Raw genomic sequence first — 26,964 nt, forward strand, 5'->3', positions numbered from 1 at the left:
TATAAACCTACAATATTGATTGATATGGAAACACAGCTAGAAATTGAGTTAATCCTAATTATCCACCCCAAAATTGAAGTTGACTATAAACGGTGTTGGAATCAGGAAATTAAATTCGGTGGATCGCCAAAAAAATATAATATGTAAATTAAATATAAAAAATATATTTCATACAAAAATCTAAGTTATAATAAACACAAATTTAATCATAAAAAAATTAAATTGTATACCCTAAATAATATACGACATGTATAAGTAACTTAAAATTATCGATGATTTACTTTAAGGATTACGATTCAACTTGTAAACAAGCAAACCATATAAACTGATTCAAAATCGTTGATAACATGTAAAAGACCAAATAATAATAGATTTTGACAAGATACCTTTCACACTGTTTATAATTTTGTAGTAGATATAGGAACAGATTAATTGTAGTCAGGTGCGGTCATCATATCTGAACCACATGATTAATATCAAACAATTCAAATTTTATGACATTTTTAATTTTTTACTTAATATAAAATTAAAGTTTGAAATTTAAATCATCTGACAACTTTAAGAACACTGCATGAATTTTTTACTGTATTGAATCCAGATCATAAAATTACTCCATTTACCTCTGTGAATTTTCAATAACTATGTTTACTTTCTACTAAAAAAAAGTTGTGAATACTCATTTTGAAATTTTATGTGATTATTTTATAGATAAGAATATGATTTTGGTCAGCATGCACGGTGTGATGCGTCATCTAATTCCTTTTGTCGACGCCAAGAACCAAATTATAGAAAAGTCAAATGAGATCATCAACCTTATTCAACATTTGCTGTAAATATTCTTCTCATGTTCCATCAATTTCATAACAGAATCATTATCTGTCCTTCCCAAATTGAGTGACACGGTTGATTGTTTATGCATATCAATGCATAACTTTGATGATTAATATTTTTAATTATATTATAGTAAAAATTATAAAAATTTTATATTTTAAAAATACTCATCGAGACGAATCCAACAATATCTTATATGCTAATATTTATTTTTATTTATTAGTAGAAAAATATGATCAAAATAATATATATGAATAGTATAATATAGTCAACTCTGTCACTCAATTTGAAACGAAGGGAATAGTTTGTGGGCCTCAATGTCAATCATAAGCCATGACACCTACCAACATGATCATGCCCTGCTCTTACCAACAACATCCTTATTTGCCCTACACCACTCACTAGCTCTAACTACTCACTATGCCCGTGTGTTTACACGGGTCAAAAATTGTAAATCAATTATATTACATCTATTTTGACTGATAAACAAAATAATTTATATGTGTATAAATGAAAAATATTTATTGTCTAATTTATTTCCACCAACTTACATAAATATGAAAGTACAAACAATCGTACAAATTACAAAAAAAATTATTTATAAACGACATTTGAAGTGGTATTTGTAAGATTGCCGTTATCATCAATGATTAAAATCTTTAAATCATTTCTCGATGTGACTCTTGACACAACAACGTATAACTGACCATGCGAAAATACTGATTGCGGAAGATACACTCCAACATTTTACGGCCTGACTCTTGTTAATAGTCATGGCAAATTAAACAGCGATAGGAAACTGCCGACATTGAAATTTGATAGGGATTCTGACTTCAGATGGTGTTAAGGATAATTTGGAAATAAAAACTTTGTCGTCTATATTGCTTCCTGATGTTGGAACAAAATTGATTTAAAAATGTTTGCCCCTAAATCTATAAAGGTTTTGATGATAACAAAGTATTAATTAACAATTGGAAGGACTAAAAATTTATTTTGAGTGCGCAGATATAAGCATCATTTAAGTCCTGAGTGGAGTTCAGAGGATGTGAACTCAGAAGTTCACAAGCGCTCAGAAGATGTTGGACTTCAGAGGTTACAACGTTCAGAGGATGAAGACTTCAGTACTTCTGTCTGTCTACGAGCTTCATCAAACTCTGAAGATCTCTTTGAAAGCTGTGAAGATTCCTTTCACCAGTCAACTCTTCTACCAATGGAGAAAAGGACCTTTCAAGCCTGATCAGTTCAGCTACCTCTGTTTTGTCTGTCCTATCTTGAGAACGTGGGTCTTCAGTTTTGTTAGCTGAATAAGGAAAGTCCACTCTGCAGTAGTCAAAGTACCTGAAACTCTTTCTTAGTTTTGGATACAACCAACTGCATCAAGACAGACTGCTTGAAGACAAAAGTTTATCAACTCCAACGGTTCTTTTGCAACGACTCTTTTCTAGTGGTATATATATACTAGAAGATTCAGCTACAACAAATATACAATTATCAAGAATTGAACGTGCGCTGAACAAACTCTGAACTCTCTGATATACAAGCTCTGAACCTTTCTCAAGTGTTTTTGCACTTTAGCCAAATACTCTGTAATATTTGTATTTGCTCTATTTAGGTTCATCTAAGAGCATTTGTATATTTTTATATACTTTACTATTTACTTGAGGAAACTTAAGCTTGTGTGCTTAAGTGTGTAACTTAAGCTTGTGTGCTTAAGTGTGAAGTCTCTTGCTTGTGTGCTTGAGCATTGTTGAGAAGTCTCTTGCTTGTGTGCTTGAGCATTGTTGAGAAGTCTCTTGCTTGTGTGCTTGAGCAGGTGTAATCTTGTGTGATTATAGTGAACTCCCTTGGAAGTGCAAGGGGACTGGACTACTCTCGTTTTGTGAGAGGAACCAGTATAAACTGCTTGTGTGCTTTTCTCTCTCTCTCTTATTATTATTTGTGTTATTTATCCGCTGCGAATATAGTTGAGTTAAGAACTTGAAAAAGTTTTAACTTAGCTAAAACACAATTCAACCCCCCCCTTCTTGTGTTTTCACACCTTCAATTGGCATCAGAGCACCTGGTCTGTTACTTTCACTTAACAGTGAGACAGTAAAGATCTTGTGAGAACACTATGTCTGGAGGAGATGATAGTAGTACTAGAACTACTGGTGAAGGTGAGGCCAGTGGTGCTGGTGGTGGTCCTAGAAATGCTTTTGGTTATGACTACTTAAGTAATGAATCACATGAACATAGTGGCAATAGAAAAGCCCCTATATTCAATGGTGATGCTTCATTATTTGAATGGTGGAAAGAGAGACTGTATAGCAATATTACTGCTATTGATCATGAGTTGTGGGATTTGGTTGAGTTGGGAGTAACTTTTGAAAACTTGAATGAACATGGTAGGTTGTCCATGGAGAATAGAAAGTTACTCACACCAGCTAACCTAAAAATCTACACAAAACATCATAGAGTAAAGGATATTGTTGTTGGAGCTATTAGACATGAGGATTATGTCAGAATAGAGAACAAGTCTACTGCTAAATCTATCTTTGATTCTATGTGTGCTACCTATGATGGTAATGAAAAGGTTCAAGAGGCTAAAGCTAGTCTTTTGATAAGGCAATATGAACTTTTCACTATGCAACAAGATGAAAACATTGAGACTATGTTTACAAGGTTTCAAATCCTTGTATCTGGGCTTAAAGCTCTTAAGAGAAGTTATTCAACCTATGACCATGTTCAGAAGATTCTGAGAAGTCTTCCTATTGCTTGGAGACCTAAGGTCACTGCAATAGAGGAAGCTCAAAATCTCAAGACTCTGAGTCTTGAAGCTCTGATAAGCAATCTCAGAAGCCATGAGATGGTTCTGGATGCTGACTCAGAAACTAAGAAGAAGTCTAAGTCAGTGGCTTTACAGTCAACTAAGACTACTTCTAAGGCTCTTAAGACTCAGCTTCTTGATATTGAAGAAGAATCTTCTGCTGATGGTCAAGAGGATGAGATGAATGAGGATGAGTTTGCTTTATTCACCAAGTTTCAGCAATGGAACAGATTTAACAAAAGAAATTTCAGAGGAGGTAACAGCTCCAGAAATTTTGTCAGCAAAAAGGATGATCAGAAGAATTGCTTCAACTGTAAGAAGCCTGGACACTTTATTGCTGATTGTCCAGAAATGTCTGCTAAAGACAAAAGCAAAAGATACAGCTCAAAGAAGCAACAATTCAAGAGCAAATTGAAAAAGAGTCTGATGGCTACTTTTGAAGAGCTATCATCTGAGGAAGAAGTTGAGGAAGAAGAAGAGGCAAATCTAGCCCTGATGGCTTCAGCTGACTCAGATGTAGACTCAGACGATGAATCAGAATCAGATTCAGAAGTAACTGATGAGGTATTTTCTGACTGCTCTAAATCTCAACTTATAACTGCACTTAACAAGGTCATTGAGAAACATCTCAGAGTGTTAAGTAAACAAAAAGTTTTACAAGAAAAGCTTAACACTCTGACTGAGCAAGCAGAACATTTTCAAGGTCTATATCAAGAAACTCTGAATAGAGTAGATGACTTTGAAAAGGGTTGTGCTGTTTGTCACAAACCTATTGATGAGCAGGAAATAGCTCTTCAACAGTTTGTGCATCTCAACCTTGGGAAGAGCAAAGCTGCTAATAGAATTTATAATGTCTTGAGACATAGAGGAGAAGGACTTGGCTATGAATATGGTAGAACATATTCAAAGCTGAAGACCTTTGCCAAAAAGGTTGGAAAATCTTGGGTTTATTATGTTGTTCCACCAAGTGAAGAGGGAAAGAATCCTGGCATTTGTGAAAATGACAATGATGATCTGAGTGATTTAGAAGCTGACAGCTCAGAGGAACCTAGTCCCTCAGGATCTGGAAAGAAAAGTTCAGAAGATAGAAGTTGTTCAGAACCTGAGAACATTAGTTCAGAGGTTCTGAAAGCTTCAACATCTGAGACTTCAAATTCTGGATTCAAAGGAACTTCAGTACCTGAAGCAAGTCAACCTAAAACATCAGAAGTTTTTAAAAAGAAAAATTCTAAATCTCAGATGAAGTACAAGACTCAGACTATTTATGATTCTAGAGTCAGTAGATATAATCAATCAGAAAATGGGATTGATAATAGATACAAACCCTGGAATCATAAACAATCCAAATCTTGGAACAATAACAGATTTCAAACAAAGAAAAGATTTCAAAAAGGTTATTATTCCAAACCAAGGTCTTTCTCTAACACTAGACAACATAATAAGCATGTTTGGACTAACAAGCGTGGACCCAGAAGATGGGTACCAAAAGCTGAAATCATGTATCATTCAGATTTACCAACTAGGAAAGGATATGTCCTACCTAAAGTATGGAAACAAGTCCTATGCAAAGGAAGAAGGGCTTATGTCCTTGACCAATGGCTGACAAGTTCTCAAGATAACAATCAGAACTTGATAAATGAAGAGGAAGAATATTGGGATGACCTTATCATTAACTGTGATAAAGAGTTCCACCGTAGTGATTAAAGTTGTTTCTCATACAGCCTGTCACTCAAAGAAGTATCATGAATCATTCATGGTATCTGGATAGTGGGTGTTCAAGGCACATGACTGGTGATAAACAACTATTTTCTAAGCTGACTATGAAAGAAGGAGGTTCTGTTGGTTTTGGAGGAAATCAGAAAGGAAAGATAATAGGTACAGGTACAGTAGGTAATTCCTCCCTATCTATTAATGATGTTTGGTTAGTTGATGGACTTAAGCATAATCTATTGAGCATAAGTCAATTTTGCGACAATGGTTATGTAGTTGTCTTTAATAAGGAATCATGTACTGTGTCTAAACAATCTGATAACACCATGATATTCAAAGGTCTGAGAAAGAACAATGTTTATAAAATTAATCTTTCTGATTTGAATGAACAAAAAGTGATGTGTCTTTTGACCTTGAGTGAAGAAAAATGGATCTGGCATAAGAGGTTAGGCCATGCTAACTGGAGGTTAATCTCTAAGCTTAGTAAGCTTGACCTTGTCAGAGGTTTACCTAAAATTAAATATCACTCAAACACACTTTGTGGTTCATGTCAAAAAGGAAAGATTACAAAGTCATCTTTTAAACCTAAGAACATTGTCTCTACCTCAAGACCATTGGAACTTCTTCACATTGATCTTTTTGGACCAGTTAACACTGCTTCAATCAATGGAAAGAAGTATGGATTAGTGATTGTTGATGACTACAGTAGATGGACTTGGGTAAAATTCCTAAGAACAAAAGATGAAGCTTATGATGAGTTTAGCATCTTCTGCAAACAAATTCAAAATGAAAAAGGCTACACTATTTTAAAAGTTAGAAGTGATCATGGTGGAGAATTTGAAAATGAACCTTTTGAAAACTTTTGTGAAAAATATGGCATTTTGCATGAATTCTCTTCTCCTAGAACTCCTCAACAAAATGGGGTTGTAGAAAGGAAGAATAGAACTCTGCAAGAAATGGCCAGAACCATGATGCATGAAACAAATGTAGCAAAGTTTTTATGGGCAGAAGCTGTAAACACAGCATGTTATGTTCAAAATAGAATCTATATCAGATCTAAGTTGAACAAAACTGCTTATGAATTGTTCAAAGGAAGAAAACCTGATATTTCTTATTTTCATCAGTTTGGATGTACATGTTACATCTTAAACAACAAAGTCCATCTAAAGAAATTTGATGCTAGAGGTTATAAGGGTATCTTTATAGGATACTCTGAACGCTCAAAAGCATACAGACTGTATATTTCTGAAACACATACTGTGGAAGAAACTATGCATGTCAAATTTGATGACAAAGAGCCTGACCAAGTGTCAGAGCTTGTGGAAGGTTTATCTAGATTTCAGGTATCAGAGGATCAATATTCAGATATTCCAAACTACTCAGAACATCCATTCTCTGAAGTACCTCTGAACACAATAGTTCCTACAGACTTTGAACAACCAAGAACAGAAGCATCTGCTGAACCTGATGTTGATGAGTCTGAAGATGATGAGCCTCCAAGAAATACGTTCAAATACAAGTCATCACATCCAGAGGAACTGATCCTAGGCAACAAGGATAGTCCAAGAAAGACAAGATCTCAACTGAGAAATGAGGAATCATTAGTTGGTCTTATCTCAATGATGGAACCTTCAAAGATTGATGAAGCTCTGAAGGATGATGCTTGGATTGTAGCAATGCAAGAAGAGCTGAATCAATTCCAAAGGAATGATGTATGGACTCTAGTGCCTAAACCTTCACACAAGAACATTATTGGAACAAAATGGGTATTCAGAAACAAGCTGAATGAACAAGGTGAAGTGGTAAGGAACAAGGCTAGATTGGTTGCACAAGGTTATAGTCAACAAGAGGGGATTGACTATACTGAAACCTTTGCACCAGTTGCTAGACTTGAAGCAATCAGGTTACTTCTATCTTATGCTGTTAATCATGGAATAACCTTATATCAGATGGATGTTAAAAGTGCCTTCTTAAATGGTTTTATTTCTGAAGAAGTGTATGTTAAGCAACCTCCTGGTTTTGAAGATATCTCAAACCCTGAACATGTTTTTAAACTGAAGAAATCACTGTATGGTCTGAAACAAGCTCCAAGAGCTTGGTATGATAGACTCAGTAATTTCCTTCTTGAAAAGGGTTTTGAAAAAGGAAAGGTTGACTGCACACTCTTTAGAAAAACAACCAAAGAAGACATTTTAATTATTCAAATTTATGTTGATGATATTATTTTTGGTTCTACTAATGCTGCTTTGTGCAAGAATTTTTCTAAGATAATGCAGGATGAATTTGAAATGAGCATGATGGGAGAGTTGAAGTTCTTTCTTGGAATTCAAATCAATCAGAAGAAGGAAGGAACTTATGTTCATCAATCAAAATACACTAAAGAACTTCTGAAGAAATTCAATCTAGATGACTGCAAGATAATGAACACTCCTATGCATCCAACTACCAACATGGGCAAGTCAGATGATGAAGGAAAGGTAGATCAAAAGGTCTACAGAGGTATGATTGGCTCCTTACTCTATCTGACAGCCTCTAGACCAGATATTTTATTCAGTGTTTGCTTATGTGCAAGATTCCAGTCAGATCCTAGAGAATCTCATCTTACAGCTGTAAAGAGAATCTTTAGGTATCTGAAAGGAACAACTAATCTTGGACTTCTCTATAAGAAATCCAATGATTATGTGCTAAATGGATTCTGTGATGCTGACTATGCTGGAGATAAAATTGAAAGAAAATCCACAAGTGGCAATTGTCAATTTGTTGGTGAAAACCTTATCTCCTGGGCTAGTAAAAGACAAACTACTATAGCTTTGTCTACAGCAGAAGCAGAATACATTTCAGCAGCTAAGTGTTGCACACAACTACTCTGGTTAAAATATCAGTTAGAAGATTATCAGGTAAGCAGTAACAATATTCCTTTATATTGTGATAATACTGCAGCCATTCATTTATCTAAAAATCCTATCCTACACTCTAGAGCCAAACATATTGAAATTAAACACCATTTTATCAGAGATTATGTTCAGAGAGGCATTATAGATATTAAGTTTGTTGATACTGAAAATCAATGGGCTGACATATTTACTAAAGCCTTATCTGTTGAAAGATTTGATTTTATAAAGAAACATCTGAACATGTTTTCAATCTCTGAATGAAAATTGTTTTTGGCAATTAAAGTGTAAGAGGTTATGTATATCAGAACTTATGATTCAGAACATCTGAAACACAAGCTCTGAAGTACTTGACTCTGATAGAGAATTTTAAATAACTCAGAGGCTCTGAACTATTTAAGTGGGAAACGTTCAGTATTCACTGCTGAACAGTTGTCCATTAAAATAGCAGTTACCGAGTAAATTTCTGCACGTGGTCTACGTGTGTCAGGTAGTGGGTGGTTAATGATGATTTTTGGTATTCAACTTTCTGTCAATTAGCGTAACTTCCCAAATTTGCTATTTTCGTGTTAACTGTCCTCATTTAAATAAACTTACACAATACACTTGCACACTATTCACTTTCACAACCTACACTTTCATATTCTCTCTAAACCTCCAACACAAACTTTCTTTCTCTCTCGTTAGTCTTCCAAACCTTACCCTAATCTCCAACAATGGCTGGTACTTCGTCTTCTTCGTCAAAAAGGATTCCACCGTTCATATTCAAGAACCTTCAGATCGTTGGGAACGAGATGGAGTTTCCAGAATCTGAACTTACTTTTCTCTCAGAGAAGATGGTTGATTTTGATGGTCTACAAGCTAATGGGTTTAATGTTAAAAAGTACTTTATCGCTCAGGGATGGGATAAGTACTTCGACATGCTTAATGGTCCCATTTATCCAGATTTGTTGAAGAAATTTTGGATGAAAGCAAAGGTTTTTGATAAGCATGAAGCTAAGAAGGAAGAGCTTGCTGCTATTGAGAGGAATCCTAGTCTGAAGGGTAAAACTAGGAAGGAAATGGGTTTGCTGGATTTTACAGGTGTACAGATTAGGTCAAATATCTGTGGGATGAACATGGCAATCTCGCCTATCCATCTCAATGCTCTTCTTGGTCTACCTAACTCTGGGATAGAGTTAGATGTGTTTGAAAAGGATACAAGATACAGGGATGATCTTCTGCATCTCATCTGCACAGATTTCTCTTTGAAAGGGAAGGTCAAGGGTTTGACTGATGAATGTAGAGTTCTCTTCAAGATCATCCTAGCTGCTATCAGTCCAAGGGTTGGTGGGACTGATACAATCTCCTGGACGCATCGTCATCTGCTGTACTTTCTTCTGACTGAAAAGAAGGTTAATCTTGGAGATTACTTTTTTGAACGTATCTGTGAAGCCATTTTTGCAAGTAAATCTCAGAGGAAAACTACTATAGTTTATCCTAGGCTGTTGTCTGACCTTCTGCATCAAGGTCATGTTGTTCAGAACTTGAGGAAGTTCCACCCTGAATTGGTTGAGAAGAGGTTCTATCCAGAAATTCTGAATGCTAACTTTCTGTCCAAGATGCGTTTGATTGCATCTAAGCCTGTTGCTCCCCCACAAGAGTTCACTGTTAGGCTTGAGGATCGTCTGTATGTCGCAGGCTATCCACTTATATCTGAAGCTGATGCTGAGCACATTATTCAGGACTATTTGGAGGTGCTCAGACAAGAAGGATTTGTTGTTGATAGAAGTATGATTCCTCCTGCTCCTGTAAGTCAGTATAATCCTAAGAGGAAACCTAAAAGAAAGGCTGAAGCTCAAGATGATCTACCAAAGCCAGATCTTCTGGCTCAGAAGAAAGTTAAAGTTGAGCAATCTATGGCTGAGCAAAGAACTAAGAGGAAGCATGAAGAATCTGCTGTCAAGGCTGCTGAAGGATCTTCTAAAAAGCCTATGGTTGTTGAAGTTGACAGTTCATCTGAAGGATCCACATCAGAAGATGAGACTGACTCTGATCAGGAGACTATTGCTGAAAGCCTTCGTAAAAGACCTGCTCCTACTCCTAAAGATAAAGGTAAATCTTCTACGTATGTCTTTAATGAAAATGAGATTGGATTAGGTTACACCAAACCTCTCAAAACCATCTTACCAACCTCTGATATTCCAACCTCTGATAACCCCCTATCTGAGCTTGAAAAACATCTGAGCCCTGACCCTCTTAATAATCACCCTTTTTCTCCTGAAACTCAACACAAATCTAGCTCACCTCCTAAACCTTCATCACCTCAACCTGAACCTCAACCTGACATTCCACAATCTGAACCTCAACCAGATATTTCTGTCATTAAACCAACCTCTCCCACAAAACAACCTTCTCCACACAGATCTCCTGAACCAACCCCTGAACAAACTGCTCCTGAACCATCTCCTGAACAAACTGCTCCTGAACCATCTCCTGAACATAAATCCCCTGAACCATCTCCTGAACATATTCACCCTGAATCAACTTCTGACATCTCATCATCTGAACCAACCCCTGAACCTCATTCTAACCCAACTGATGAACCTGCTTCTCCTGAGCGTATTCACACTTGTGCTCCCAAGCCTTCAGAGGTAGAAGTTGTGATTATTGACAACCCTACTCCTGAAATACCTACTCTCTCTACCATTCCCAATCCTTCACCATCATCATCCAACACTTTTAGAAATCTATCCACTCAATTTCATGAAGACTTGCTTAGATTATCTACAATAAAGGACAGGTTCTTAGTTTGTCCTTCTGATGTGGATCTTGAAGTATCAAGCATTAAGGCAAGGCTTTGCAATGCTTTGGATGTTGCTGCTGCAAAGGTTAAGGCTGTTATTGGTAAACGGGATCTGGAAGGTATAAGCTTCATGAGGAACAATCTAGCTAGGGCTGAGTTGAAAAGGTTAACGCCATTCAATCATGAAGAGCATGAGCGTGCTAAGCTTGTTGCTATAGCTGCTGCTGTGAGGCGTTTGTCTGAATTTCAAGATTGCTGGGTTGATTCTACTCTTCTGCAACGTCTTGAGGATCAAAGGATTGAGACTGAACGTCTGGAAGAAGCTGCTGCTAGAGTTGCTGAGTTGGCAAATGAGCTACCTACTGAGGATGCCACAGAAGAGGATGTACTGGATGTGCTTGCCTCTCAGAATCAAGAGGATGTGCTGATGATAGACTATCCAGAGGAAGGAGAACCCTCTGATAAAGGCAAGGCACCTATGATTGAAGAACCAGAACCTGTGATTGAAGATCAAGCTCCTGCTATGGCTGATCAGTTGCAGATTTTTCAAGAAGCACTGAGGGAACAGCAAGAAGGTCTAGAACGTCAAAGAGCTGCTCAAGAGACATTGGAAACCAAGGTGGATGGTTTAGTTTCCAATGTGGGATCCTTGAATGACAAATTTGACCAACTCTTAGCCCTTCTTAAGAAACCCTAGGATTCTATGCACATTTTCTTCATATGTTTTGCTTACTTATTTTGTCATGTTTATTTCCTTGTTTACCTTCTGAACACTTTTTCTGGTTTATCTATTTCAAGATTTTGTTTATGTTTTGATTGATTAATTATTTTATGTCCACTTGATATTTTTTTATAAATAAGAACACAAGAACACAAGATGCTTTTAAAAAAACGAAAATTTTTATTAATGATCTGATAATGTAGAGTACATTGGTAAAAAGAAAAAGAAAAAGACAACCTAATCCTAATCAGATGGATAAAACTCAGAAGAAATCTCTGATTTCTCCTCAGCATCCTCTGATGAAATTTCAATGGGATCTGGGTTTTGCTCTTGTTCTTCTTCTTCCTGTTCCTCTTCTGGAACATAGCTAGCCAAGAACTCCACATAGTCAGCATCATCTTCATTCTCTTCAGCTTCAGAGTCTGATGAGATGATTATTATCTCAGCATCTTCTGGTTTCTTGTTGTCTTTTTTATCCTTCTCTTCGTCCTCGCGTTTCTCTTCGTTCTTCTTTCTCTTAAACTCTGCGATGCGTAAACTAAATCTTTTCATTATTCCTACTTTCTCTTGCTTCACTTGTTTCTTCTTGATTTTACGTGAAGCAGGCATGCTAAATCGCTCCTTTTTATAAACCCTTGAGCGCGTTGGTTTTTGTTTTTAAAATTAATTCACCTTTGTAACAACCACTCTTTCTTCTTTGACTGTCTTGGTTTTATAACTTTGTCTTACTTTTTGATAATGACAAAAGGGGGAGTAGTTACGCATTAATTGTTATGTTCCAAAACTGAAACCACGCCTTTTATCTCGCTTTTATCTGTTATGTTAAAAGTTGTTACTTTTAAGTTGTTTTACGTATTTCAAGGAGGAGACTAAGTTAGTTGAAACTAAAATAAATTTCATAAGTAAGGATAAGTTAAGAGTGCAATTTTAACTTAGCCTTATGAGACTTAGGGGGAGAGCTTGCAAACCTCTCACTCTGAAGAAAGATATGAAATTTGTTCTATTTCAAACATCTTAATCTTATACTAAATTAAAATATCATGGATAAAACATAAAGTTCAGACTTTATGGAGTATCAATCTTAGGGGGAGCTTGCAAACCTCAGAAACCTAAGAGAAACATGATAAGTTAATTTAACAACAATTGTCAATTAATACTTATGTTTGTCATCATCAAAAAGGGGGAGATTGTTGGAACAAAATTGATTTAAAAATGTTTGCCCCTAAATCTATAAAGGTTTTGATGATAACAAAGTATTAATTAACAATTGGAAGGACTAAAAATTTATTTTGAGTGCGCAGATATAAGCATCATTTAAGTCCTGAGTGGAGTTCAGAGGATGTGAACTCAGAAGTTCACAAGCGCTCAGAAGATGTTGGACTTCAGAGGTTACAACGTTCAGAGGATGAAGACTTCAGTACTTCTGTCTGTCTACGAGCTTCATCAAACTCTGAAGATCTCTTTGAAAGCTGTGAAGATTCCTTTCACCAGTCAACTCTTCTACCAATGGAGAAAAGGACCTTTCAAGCCTGATCAGTTCAGCTACCTCTGTTTTGTCTGTCCTATCTTGAGAACGTGGGTCTTCAGTTTTGTTAGCTGAATAAGGAAAGTCCACTCTGCAGTAGTCAAAGTACCTGAAACTCTTTCTTAGTTTTGGATACAACCAACTGCATCAAGACAGACTGCTTGAAGACAAAAGTTTATCAACTCCAACGGTTCTTTTGCAACGACTCTTTTCTAGTGGTATATATATACTAGAAGATTCAGCTACAACAAATATACAATTATCAAGAATTGAACGTGCGCTGAACAAACTCTGAACTCTCTGATATACAAGCTCTGAACCTTTCTCAAGTGTTTTTGCACTTTAGCCAAATACTCTGTAATATTTGTATTTGCTCTATTTAGGTTCATCTAAGAGCATTTGTATATTTTTATATACTTTACTATTTACTTGAGGAAACTTAAGCTTGTGTGCTTAAGTGTGTAACTTAAGCTTGTGTGCTTAAGTGTGAAGTCTCTTGCTTGTGTGCTTGAGCATTGTTGAGAAGTCTCTTGCTTGTGTGCTTGAGCATTGTTGAGAAGTCTCTTGCTTGTGTGCTTGAGCAGGTGTAATCTTGTGTGATTATAGTGAACTCCCTTGGAAGTGCAAGGGGACTGGACTACTCTCGTTTTGTGAGAGGAACCAGTATAAACTGCTTGTGTGCTTTTCTCTCTCTCTCTTATTATTATTTGTGTTATTTATCCGCTGCGAATATAGTTGAGTTAAGAACTTGAAAAAGTTTTAACTTAGCTAAAACACAATTCAACCCCCCCCTTCTTGTGTTTTCACACCTTCACCTGATATTATCTTTCCTTCTATAATAAATTGTCTCACCTTTGTAACAATCAACCGAGTTCCATTGCACAACCCATGAGCTGGATCCATATTTCTCAATAACATAACAGTAACTCCAACTTTCAAATTTAACTTGTGATTTGGAAGACCCGAACAGGTAATTGTATTTAAAATTCGGGAGTGTATATATCATCCGACCTGTCGAAACCAGAGTTATCATTTTCTGAAAAATTGTAGCTCAAATATACTTTCTCTTCACCGTCTATCAATGACAACATGTACTCATTAATTAAGTCAACAATTGAATTTTTTAGAGTCAACATGTACTTTCTCTTCGCTATTGAGTTTTTATATCAACAAAATAGCGAATAATCTTCTTAAATAATCTTCTTAAAACATTTGTTGTGCCCCAATGTCCCACCTCTTTGATTCCATCTATATATTCCTTATCATCATCAATAAATCTCATTGCATAGCAAGCTTCCTTGAATGTCTTGTACCATACATTTTTAATTGTTTTGATATCATCGTAGGAAGTGGGTCCTTTGACGTAATTCAACAATATCCTTAAATAAAATTTCTCACCATAACCTGGCGGGACATAATGAATCCTACCAATTGAAAAAACTTTCTATCGGGGAGACCAGAAACAACCATCTTTCTTCCACACAAACTTTGTTGGAAATTGACCGTAAGGTCTAATATCTAACTTGTAATTCATTAACCAACTTCTCCCTATCAGATTAAGGATTTGGATTCAAAGGACCTGTTTTAATATATATTAAAAAATAAAGTTAGCAAAAAAATTTAAAATAATATCGATTTCAAAAATAAAGATGATAAATCACGAAACATAATAAAAATTGATACACACCCCTGAGTAAATTAAGTGCAAGTGTGACAAAGCTGTTAACATGAGCCATTGAAATGTGAAAAGAATTTTTTTTTACGTGAAGATTGTAAAATGTGTTAGTATGAGTGATATTCTTTAATAATATATATAACTATGATGCACAAAGAATTTTTACATCAATAGTTTTTTTTTCTTTTCGATTTGATTCTAATTGTGACTATGAATATGGACTAAAGTGACATGATTACGGTATATTTCAAATTGTTTCAATAATCATTAATGTCTAATTATTATTTGAAACATAATAGCTACGGTATAAATGGAAATTAAAAATCTGGTTTTGCATAAACACAATTTAATGTATAATCAAACTTAAAAGGTGAAAACAACTCACTGCCAAGCAAACTTGACAAAGGAGTCAACCCATGTAGAACATCAAAAAAATTTCTTTTTTAAATTAGGTTAAAAACATTCCTAATAAATAATTTTTTTTGCTTATAAAAAAAAAAAAGAAATCAATAGGTTTTTTTTTTCAAGATTTGTGTTTTTTTAGTGGCTGATAAAAAAAATAAATTTACATAGGCTTTTTTTTTTGAAATCGACAATGTCTAATTTCATGTACAAAAAAAAAATTAACTTCTATTTTTAAATCGATAATGTCTAATTTCATATGCAAAAAAAAAAAAAAAACTATAATAATTCTAACAATTAAGAATTTTAATTTTTTATTTTCATATATGTATACTAAATACATAATTCCAATATCAATAAACATAAGTTCGAGTTAAATAAAATTTATTTCATGGTGGTTAAATGATATATGAAATCTTTCCTATTTGAGTATAAACAAACAAATTAATACGGCAAGATTTATTACCAATTGTAAAGTTTCGATATGGTTATCACTTTGTGGACGTAATCTTAATCGCAAATGGTTTACTTGCCATAGTGGTTGAAAGACTTTATTTATACCAAGTGAACCTGGGTTTGATTCCCATTGATAACACATTTCTTTTTCTTTTTTTATAAATTAGATAGTGAAAAAGTTCCCTACAAAATTGCATATGCAAATTAGGGTTAACCTAGTTGCATATTATTGTTGAGGCAAAATCCATTTTAGTGTTTTAATGACAACAAACCTTATAGAATAAATGTTAAGTTTTATGAATGATGATCTACTGATGTTTGCACTTGAGTTTTTGTTGAAAGATAGATATTAGCAAGTGGACGAGCTAGAGGCTACTCACGTCAACAAGTGCATTTATATACTCAAACAATGAAAGAATTGGAGTATCATCACAACAGTAGTATCACAAGCTTCAAGAAGATTTTTAAAGACTGTTGTTTTGAATCATAAAAAGATTCATCGAAGGATCAAGCAAGAAAGTGAGCTTCATGGTTAATTGTCTTCCTCATCACTACAAGGATCACAACAAGTATTGAATAATCAAGGAAGAATTTGAGGATCATAGTTGAAGAATCGGGATGGAAAAATTTGCATCACAAGCTACTCAAGAATATATTGATTTTATGTGACAAGGGTTACAATGAGTTTTTGAGTTATATGTTTTGAGGATTTACTACTACAATTAATATTAATGGGAATGATGCATTCATTGAGGATCTTCAAAACCTACTTAAAGTATCATTTTACCAAAGCTTCTCAAGATGACAACATTTGAGAATGATGGTCATGAGTTTTTCAAAGGAGCTTATGCACAAGAAATAAAAGTTTTAATCATTCTCAATGATGAGTACTTTCACACCTCCACTAAAGAATCTTAAAGATACTCAATAAGCAAACAACCATGTGTGCAAAACATCAAAGAAGAATTATGTGAAGTTTTCCAGCAACAATATTTCAAGTTAATTGATCAAGATCACGTGTCTCACTCCTTGAAGAAAATCTTGAATGTTGTTTCAAGAATTCTCTGAGAACATTCTACAGTTCATGCTTCATTCTCTCCAAGAACGAGCTTCATAGAAAAAACACTTATTTCTTTAAGTCAACTCTGTTCAAGACAAAGAAGCACTTTATCATAGGAATTAACTCACGTAATCTCAACAATATCAAGATCATTTAAGGCAAGGAATATTTGTGTAAAGAAGATTTTCCCCATTGATTATTTTTAAGGATCAAGCATGTGCACAAGGAGAAATATTCAAGGCAAGATCACATAAGTTGTCTTAAATATGCTTAGACAGATTTTTCAAGGACCAATGAGAATGGAACAACATAACTTTAACTATTAGTTGTCATGTAATTTCAAAAGGATATTATATGAACATTCTCCCATGTGTTTTATTTTGTTCAAGAAGAATGTACATGGAAATTACATCATGAATAGTTCCACGAAGGACAATACAGCTGCTTCCTCTACATATTACAGCTGGTTTCTGTCATGCATCAAATCTGCTTCAAAAGAACAAAGTCATATGTTATCCAGTCTGGAGAACACTCTGAGAACGATGCTGAGAATGACTGTCATTTACATTTAAAGATGCAAACTCATCTACAGCTGGCCAAAACGTGTTTAAATGATTTGTAACGGCTATACTTGGTAGAAAAGCAATGGACAACTATCTACAACTCACTGCAAGCTGTCAATACTGGCTCTTTTATTTGAAAAGTTGAAGAATTGCCTGGAGAACATTCTGAGAAAGAACAATCAGCACGTATCTCTTCAACAAATCATCATGAGCTGTCTTATTTGAAGAAACTAGCCGTTAGAGACTTCCTTTGGGACCAAGGAACTGAAGACACAACCTCAACTATAAATAGAAGACATTGGTGCCTTTGAAGAGCAAGAGTTGAAGCTACAAATCATCAATCACTTGTTTTTGTCTACAAGTCATAAAACTCTTCTTTTATCACTCACACTCAAGATCTACATTCTCATCATACTTCTGAGTTTAGAGTGTTTTTATTTGCTTCTCAAACTAACCTTTGAGTTTCTAAAAGCAAATAACTCAAGAGACCACTTTTCAACATAACCCATTTTTAAGTGGTTACATCTTTGTCTCTTTATTTAAATCTCTCTCACTCCAAACACTGTAATCTCAATACTAGGATCAGTATATCATTTGAGTGAACTGAGAGTTTTTCTATTGTAACAAGCTTCTCAATTGTTTGAGTTTTTGTAAAAGCTTGAAGATCCAAACCATCATCATTTGTAAAAGATTGGCTCAAGTCAATACGTAACTATTGATTGAGTGACACCTTATAAAGTCTGGAGGACTTAGGTAGATCAAGCGAGTGAAGCTTGGAATATTATGATCTTGGACTAGATCAAGGAAGAAGTGTAATTTGAGATCGGTAGTATCTCATAGTGGATAATCTCACAGGAGCGTGAGGACTGGAGTAGCCCATACTATTAGGGGGTGAATCAGGATAATTGTTTGTGTGTTGTTTCTCTTCCTTATTCTCTTTTATTTACTGTAAACGCACATCACACAAAGCACTTCATTATATTTAATTTGAATTCTCACGCAGTAGAGAACGTTCTCAGACCAAGCTGTTCTATAATTTACTAACATTTATCCAAGTATACACTTGAAATCAATTTTATAGAATGCAGGATTAATTTTTAAAAAGGGTCACAATTCAAACCCCCCGTTCTTGTGACTAGTTCTTCCACTTCAATTATAACCATTATATATAAGAAAGATACATCAAATATCGTCGCCACTGAACTTTACTTTTTTTATTATTATATATATACGAAATGACAAGTCATTAATTAATTTTTTTTTTGGTAGAGTGTCATTGATGTTTATTATTTGATATTGATTAGACATTAATTATAAATATATCTTTCTGCTGGTAGAATGTCAATGTGCGTAAGTTTTTAATAGACAAAAATGATAAAGTAATTATAAACTTACTTAATTTGGGTGACTACTTCTCTACCCTCACATAAATTGAGGGTAGTTGCCCTATGCTGATGTGGCACCAATGAAATTCATCCACGTGTATTTAAGTCAAACATAATTAATTTTTTACCATAAAGTAATTTTAACTACTTTTATTTTCAATTAATTATATTTTATGTTACTAATTTTCTTTAATTATATTTTAGACTATGTGTAAATATAATTAGAATTAATTTGATCATTGAATGCTTGTTTCTAAATGTTAAATATTGATTCTAAAATATCAATGTTATTAGTAAAAAAAAACAATGTTATAGGCTCGAAAAAATAAATATATATATATCAATGTTAGTTTAAATAAAAATAATAAGAGAACAAAAACAACAAAGGAAAAAAAAACTAATATCTTTAATTTAAATATACAATTCCACTTGTACATTTATTAAATGAAATCAAATAATGCTTCAAAAAAAAATCAAATAAAATAATTCATGTTATTCCAAGGTAAATACTCCATCTGTTTCAAATTACTTGTCGTTTTAGAAAAAAAAAATTGTTAGCTATCTAAGTCACTCTCACTCATGTAAATTCCAAATATTTAGGAGTTGTTGAAACCGTAAAAGATTTATATATTTGGAAAATTAAAGTTTGTTTTTTTAAGTTTTAAAAAAAAATGTTTGTTTTTAAAAAAAATTGGTACATAACATATTAAATTTATTGGAAAGATAAAGTGCGTGGAAAAAACCAAAATAAGCTTATTGGTGAATTAAAATAAGGGTATAATAGAAAATTAAGTGCAAAAATACACTTTCTTAATTATTTTTTTCTAAAACGACAAGTAATTTGAAACAGATGGAGTATATAGTATTTATTTTTTCAATCTCTTTAAATCATTGCATAAATTAACGTTGGTTGACATGATGTCGATCTTAGAAAAAAGAGGGGAAAAAGAAATTAGGTTTAGGTTTGCAACAATGGTCCGACCTTTCTTTTAGTTCAGATGAACTATTTATATTTTTTACTTGTGATCAATAGTTAAACCTTAAACCCTAAACAAGTTCAAGAGTTAGTTCGTCTTCTTAAAATAGTCGAACCTTTTCATTTTATCGGATAAATTTCAGGTAGACCGCACTTGTGATCGGGCAAGCTCCTGTGTGTATGTTTTCCGACAACGGTCCGACCTTTCTTTTAGTTCAGATGAACTATTTATATTTTTACTTCTAAACAAGTTCAAGAATTAGTTCGTCTTCCTAAAATAGTTGAACCTTTTCATTTTGATCGGATAAATTTCAGGTAGCCCGTACTTGTGATTGATCAAGCTTCTGTGTGATTGTTTTGCCACAATGGTCCGACCTTTCTTTTAGTTCAGATGAACTATTTATATTTTTACTTCTAAACAAGTTCAAGAATTAGTTCATCTTCCTAAAATAGTTGAACCTTTTCATTTTGATCGGATAAATTTCAGGTAGCCCGCACTTGTGATTGATCAAGCTTCTGTGTGATTGTTTTGCCACAATGGTCCGACCTTTCTTTTAGTTCAGATGAACTATTTAAATTTTTACTTATGATCAATAGTTAAACCCTAAACCCTAAACAAGTTCAAGAGTTAGTTCGTCTTGCTAAAATAGTCGAACCTTTTCATTTTGATCGGATAAATTTCAGGTAGACCGTACTTGTGATCGATCAAGCTTCCGTGTGATTGTTTTCCGACAATGGTCCGACCTTTATTTTAGTTCGGATGAACTATTTTAAATTTTTACTTCTGATCAGCTAAACACTAAACAAGTTTAAGAGTACGTTACTTGATATACCTAGTCTCTATTTCCTTTTCTGGAAAGGCAAAACAAATCTTTTTTATTTATTACTAGATCATTCCTTACAAAACTCGTGTCTATTGCATATCGTAACCTGAGTAAACTGTCAAATACCTTCTGAAATTTTAAAATTCGTCAAATACCCCCTAAAATTTGGAAATAGGAAAATACCCCCTGAAATTTTAAAAAGTCAATCAAATTGCCCCCTGGCGTGGACTCTGACTGGTAGTGCAAGGGGCAATTTGATTGACTTTTTAAAATTTCAGGGGAGTATTTGTCTATTTCCAAATTTCATGGGGTTTTTGACGAATTTTAAAATTTTAAGGGGGTATTTGACGGTTAAAATCTTGAAGAAATCCGGTAGATCGGTGGCGAAAGCTGCAGTAAAGATTGACATCGGATAACACAAAAGCGGATGAGTCGTAGAATGCTAACATGACGGTGGTGGAGGATGCAACAGAGATTGAAAGCTTTAAGAAGAAGAAGTTTTTTTTTTTTACGCGAAGAAGAAAGTTGTTTGAGACGTAAAATAATTTGAAGAAGAAGCAAACAAATCCGAAGCAATTAGGTCCAAAATATAAATTCATAGAATATAATACATAAAATATAATTAAATGGAAATAAAAGTAGTCTAAATTACTTTGCGGTAAAAAATTAATTATGTTTGACTTAAATAAATGTGAATGAATTTCATTGGTACCACATCATCATAGGACACCTACTCTCAATTTATGTGCTTTATCATTTTGTCTATTAAAAAAAAAAAAAAAAGTAACGTTCCACAAAAATTGACCAGAGCAATCGCATTAGCACATGAAGACCATAATGATGATGAAGAGCGTGACACCATCCTATCATCATCATTAATCATTTTCTTACCAACGGTGTCATTTCATTCAAGAAACATTCTAAGGAAAAGTAATTAACCACTAATTAACTATCATTATTATGCAAGGTAAGTTTTTTTTTTGACCGTAATTAAATATCATTATTATGCAAGCTAAGCTAATCAATCAAATATCAAAAATTCAGAATTCCACACCAACACCATAATCATAATAAACACGTCTATATATAACATTTTATATCCCTCACATTTCTCAATTCGAATCACAAAGAGAAAGACCTTTGAAGACTTCATCAATGGCTGTCAAACTTTACATTGTGTATGTTTCTTTAATCTTTCCCTTTACTAAGAATCAATTTTTATTTAATTCTTAAACTTTGTTTAACTTTGTTAATCTCTGATTTGCTCTGTTCTTGTTGTTAGTGGTTTTTTTTTTTTTTGCTTTCTTTATTATTTTTTTGGTCCTGTGGTTTTTCATTGATGCTGATCAAGATTGGATTTTGTTTAATGGGTTTTGTTTAACTCTTAAATGGGTTGTTAAATTTCAAGTCTTTTGAAAATTCTGTTAAGATCTTGGACTGTTTCGATTTTCTATGATTTGATACATTGTTGGATTTTCTTTAGTGTGTGTTTGGCTTGTTCTGCATTTTGTTTGGTTCTAATTGGAATTATCCTCTGCCACAAAAAGCACATTTTCAAACTATTTTAATTTTTTATTTGAATTGGTTTATTAATCTATTGAAATTTTTCAAACTATTTTAATTTTTTATTTGAATTGGTTTATTAATCTATTGAAATTAAGATATTTAAATACTCTTTTTATTATCAACGATGAATTCGTCAAAGTGGTAAGGGTCTTGATGTCATGGGTTTGATTTCTGGCTCATAAGTGTGGAAAAAATTCGGTTGGGAGGGGAGAACCCACCTTGTGTGCCCCACAGGTTCCCCGTCGGAGATTAGTTATCGCTAATGGCGATGAAAACTTTGTACCAATATCACGGTAACCCCCAAAAAAACAACTTTGTATTTGTACTTTTGCAATTTTCTGCTACTTTTTCATTTTATTTGAGATTTATAGTGTTGATCACTTTCAGTAAGAAAAATATGTGTTGGTCAATTTATAAACTAAGATCTCATATTTGGGAATGTGCTGGTTTTTAATGTAATTATTGAAGTATCATTGATTTGAAACTTTGCACAAAATCAACATTAGCACATTTGTCAACCATTACAGTTTTCATTGTACAAAATCTCAAATGAGTTGGAGCACTGATGTTAATAATGCCCTCATCTCGATTGCTTGGTTAATTTTTTTACGATTTTCTGTATTCTTTTTCGCTATTAGATTAGCTAGTTTCAATGATAATCCATTTGTGAAAATCTCAAATTTATATTTTTCTGCAAGTCTCATATAAGGTTTATTCAGTAATCAAATCTGTTGGTAATATCAACTTTTAACTTGATAGCGTGAATTGTTATTCGATTTAGAATGGATTGGAAGGAGTAGAAGAAGAAAAGGAAATTATGGAATCCTTCTAATTGGTTTGAAAATCAAATGATTCCACAAGGTTGAATTAGGATCATAATTGTTTCTCTGCTAGTTCGGATCTCATGTTTTTAGTTCACGGACAAATTCGCTAAATTTACTGTTATGCATTGTTTTGACAGGTACTACTCCATGTATGGACATGTGGAGAAACTAGCAGAAGAAATAAAGAAAGGAGCTGCTTCTGTGGAAGGCGTTGAGGCCAAATTATGGCAGGCAAGTATTTGTGTTACACAATTTCCATTTCCTTCTGCATTACGTCGTGTTAGATAAGGCTCATTCCAGAGCCGGTTGTGTTATTCGAACGACTAAAATTTGTCAACTTTCTCCACAATTCTTTTAATAGTTATAGCAGTTCGAGTAGGTAGTTAATGAGTTTTCGACATTGGTATATCCATTAACCATCTACTGAACGAAATTAAGCGGCTATATGAACTATGTTAACCACTTAAAAACTTGTCGCGAAAGTTAACTGTCTATATGAACTGTGAACAGGTACCTGAGACACTGGATGAGGAAGTGCTAGGTAAGATGAGTGCACCACCGAAGAGTGATGTACAAATCATCACCCCAGATGAACTCGCTGAGGCTGATGGTTTTGTGTTTGGATTCCCAACAAGATTTGGAATGATGGCTGCTCAATTCAAAGCTTTTCTAGATGCTACCGGTGGTTTATGGAGAACACAAAAGCTTGCAGGCAAGCCTGCCGGAATCTTCTACAGCACCGGTTCTCAAGGCGGCGGACAAGAGACTACAGCGTAAGAGCATCTGTCTCAGTACTTTGTTTCTTAGATCATGTTCGGATAAACAACTTAATTAAACACTTATGGAATAAACACTTATGGACATGTCATCATCTGTTTCAATAAGCTTTTTAAAATACTCTTGCAAGTGCTTATGCTCAAATAACGCAATTCAAACAAGCCCTTAATCCATTACCGTGATAGTGAATATTTATGTTTTAAAACTTATGGATACGTTGCAGGCTTACCGCTATTACTCAGCTGGTTCACCATGGAATGATATTTGTCCCAATCGGTTATACATTCGGAGCTGGCATGTTTGAGATGGAGCAAGTGAAAGGTGGAAGTCCATATGGTGCAGGAACATATGCCGGAGACGGCTCGAGACAGCCAAGTGAGCTTGAACTGAAGCAAGCATTCCATCAAGGGAAATATCTTGCCACCATCACAAAGAAACTCAAAGAAACTGCCTAATGTTGAAATCATCTATAGACAATATACTATATGTTAAACTACACCGAAATATTTCTCGAAAACCATTACCATTACAGTTTACCATATTTTAGACTCAGAATATATCTGTTCTATATTTCTGTTGCTACAAATATTTTTTTCTCTTCCAATTTACAGAAATAAAATGCTTTGGATTATGTGTGTTAGAGGATGCAGTTGTTCTTGAAAATTTGTTGACTGATGAAAGTTTGTCTTTAATGTTTGTTCTTGTTAGCTTGGGAAAATACTTGTTCCTATATTTTGTATTTTATATATAATGAACTTTAATTCGAATAAGCAAACTTTTGTACACTACATTGTTATTGTATCAACTAGTTTGGCAGGGCATTGGCCTTATTATTCTCTTATATTATTAGGGTCGGCCCAACACAATTTGAGGCCTAAAGCGAATATTAAAATGAGGTCTAAAGCTAGGACTTGGGCTGCTTTATACTTGGGCTGACCCTGTATATTATACATATTGCATTGTTTGGATCTGCCTCTGCAGTTTGATTACACACACGCATTCACACATTCGAAACATAATTCGTCGTTAAGAGCAATCACCTAAATCTTATCCCATTGTGTATCTATGTAAGAGTTTCATTGTTAAAAATTTTAGGTGGAGTTGTTTGGAAAAGGCAATGTAGGTTCAGATAGCAAAATGGGCTATTCAAATAACTTTTGGCTGGCCTTGATTGAGTTTCAGGCTTTTTAGGGTTGGGCTGAAAATCCAATTTAAATATGGGCTTTAAAAAGATTTCAAAGTTTGGTCTTATGCCTGTTCCTAGCTTGGTGGACCGGTTTGTGAGATAGTATTTTTATTTTTAAAAATTATTTACGGTTAGAATGATATCAAACTATAAATTATAATGTACATATGTTCATGTACAAACGGCGTTGAGTATAGCAGAAAGGACTAAACTTCTACAACATAGTAAACCAATGTTTGAATTTCAAATAAAAAAGGTGTTTGTTTCAAACATAGTTACACTCAGATTTCAGACACAACATATGTTTGTTTTCTCAGTGGGGTTAACACTACCACTCGTTCGCTCTTTTGTTAGTATTTGTCAATTTTATTAAGAGCGGGAATCGAACTTCTGATCTTTTTACCATTTCACTTTCTAACTTATCTCGTACTGCGCGTTCATCTTAAAGCTACAATATGTAGCTTCTCTAAAACCACAAATATCAAAAAAATAAAACCACGTCCAAATGAACTCATGATGCGAGAATAGTATTTCTACAATAGGAAAAGTTTTTTTACTTCCATCTCAGTCACTTTTACTTTTTCGATATAGTTTCACAGTTATAAGTAATTTTCTCATTACTTTGAGTTTCTCAATTTCTATTTTTATTGGCATTACCTATATTGGAATTTGGATCCAAACATTGGTATGGTCACATTTATACAAAATTTTTAAATTGATAAACTAAAATGTATTTTTATGTGCCTTTTTTTTTTAACTATTCTTCAACCACACTTCAACTTTGGAGTGTGAATTCAATAATATAAATAGAACATAAATATAACTATTTTACAATTGTTTAGTACAGAGACCTATTTAAAATACAACATCACTTAAGTTTTGTCCTATCTATATAAAACATCTTATGCTAGATCCTCTTTATGCTATGATTTTGAACTTCATTTCTTTCCCACATTATTTTGCAAAATAAAATAAAATTTTATCATATGGTTGATTGAAATTAAAATATACTGTATACTATAGAGGCACTAAATGATAGGACAGTCCATGAAACAAAAATAGGCAGTCATGGAAAGAAAATTTCAGATCCACATTGGTTTCTACTCTTTGTTATGAAAGAAAAATCCATTGTCATGTGATTCAAACACACAGAGTTCTTTTTTTGTAATTTATCTATTTTGGTCCCATTTTCTTCTCATTAGTTTATTTCACTGAGTTTCTATTTCTGGTTTTGCAGAGCATCTTGCTACATCATTTCATGACAAAAAGTGCTTTTTTCTGTCCTGTTCTCTTTTCTGAAGCTACATCAGCTAAAGTTAGCCACGCTCATGAATTTCAGCAGTTCAAATAATATGATCAAACAAGCCTGACATTACTACACATGATGTTCAGATATATATATATTTTGAATGGAATCTTTGCATTTACAAGTCAAATGTATTCTTATTTCTTAGCTTGTGCTAGTTTGATTAGTGACAATAAGCATAGTTATAGTTTATATGCAATAAAATTGGACTCGGATTGAGTGGAGTCGGGATGCTCATGCAGTCAGACATTAAAGATCGTCTGATTAAGATTAGATGGTCTTGATTTAAAGAGTTTTTATTAAATTATTAGATAAAAATAAGTTTTCTTTTTGTAGGCCGTGTGATCTAAAAACTGTGACTCCATTAGATTATCTGCTGCATGTAATCCATTTTCAATAAAATTGCAGAAACATTTATTCATAATTTTGTGGGATTCGATTCCATGCATTCGACAATCCATATTTCAAATTCAAAATTTTGCTTTTTTTTTTAATAAATTCAAATATCATTAAATTATAGATCATTTGATCTCAACCGAATATTTACCAACATGTTCCCGGCTTAATTAGCATATGTTTGTTTCAGCATCTGCAAGGCTCTAGAGGCACGTTATATAACCCCTAAACACACAATTGCGGCAACACATCGCACACAACCAAACATACCAGAAGCGCGTGGAATTTTGGGCTGTTGC

General features: G+C 33.9%; 1 protein-coding gene across 2 annotated transcripts; it reads left to right on the top strand.

Annotated features, from left to right (window-relative positions):
• The first annotated feature begins 21,642 nt into the window (after positions 1–21,642).
• LOC123899606 (NAD(P)H dehydrogenase (quinone) FQR1) lies at positions 21,643–24,562 on the top strand. Of its 2 annotated transcripts, none has more exons than XM_045950778.1 (4): positions 21,643–21,788; positions 23,138–23,231; positions 23,511–23,773; positions 24,001–24,562. In XM_045950778.1, exons 1-4 carry the CDS (start codon positions 21,766–21,768, stop codon positions 24,230–24,232), a joined length of 612 nt encoding a protein of 203 aa, XP_045806734.1. In that variant the 5' UTR covers positions 21,643–21,765; the 3' UTR covers positions 24,233–24,562. The 2 variants fall into 2 exon arrangements, with proteins under 2 accessions (XP_045806734.1, XP_045806735.1); XM_045950779.1 differs by lacking the exon at positions 21,643–21,788 and adding an exon at positions 22,326–22,469.
• The last annotated feature ends 2,402 nt before the right edge of the window (positions 24,563–26,964 follow it).

This window comes from Trifolium pratense, linkage group LG7 (genome assembly GCF_020283565.1).
Source record: "Trifolium pratense cultivar HEN17-A07 linkage group LG7, ARS_RC_1.1, whole genome shotgun sequence".
NCBI lineage: Eukaryota > Viridiplantae > Streptophyta > Magnoliopsida > Fabales > Fabaceae > Trifolium > Trifolium pratense.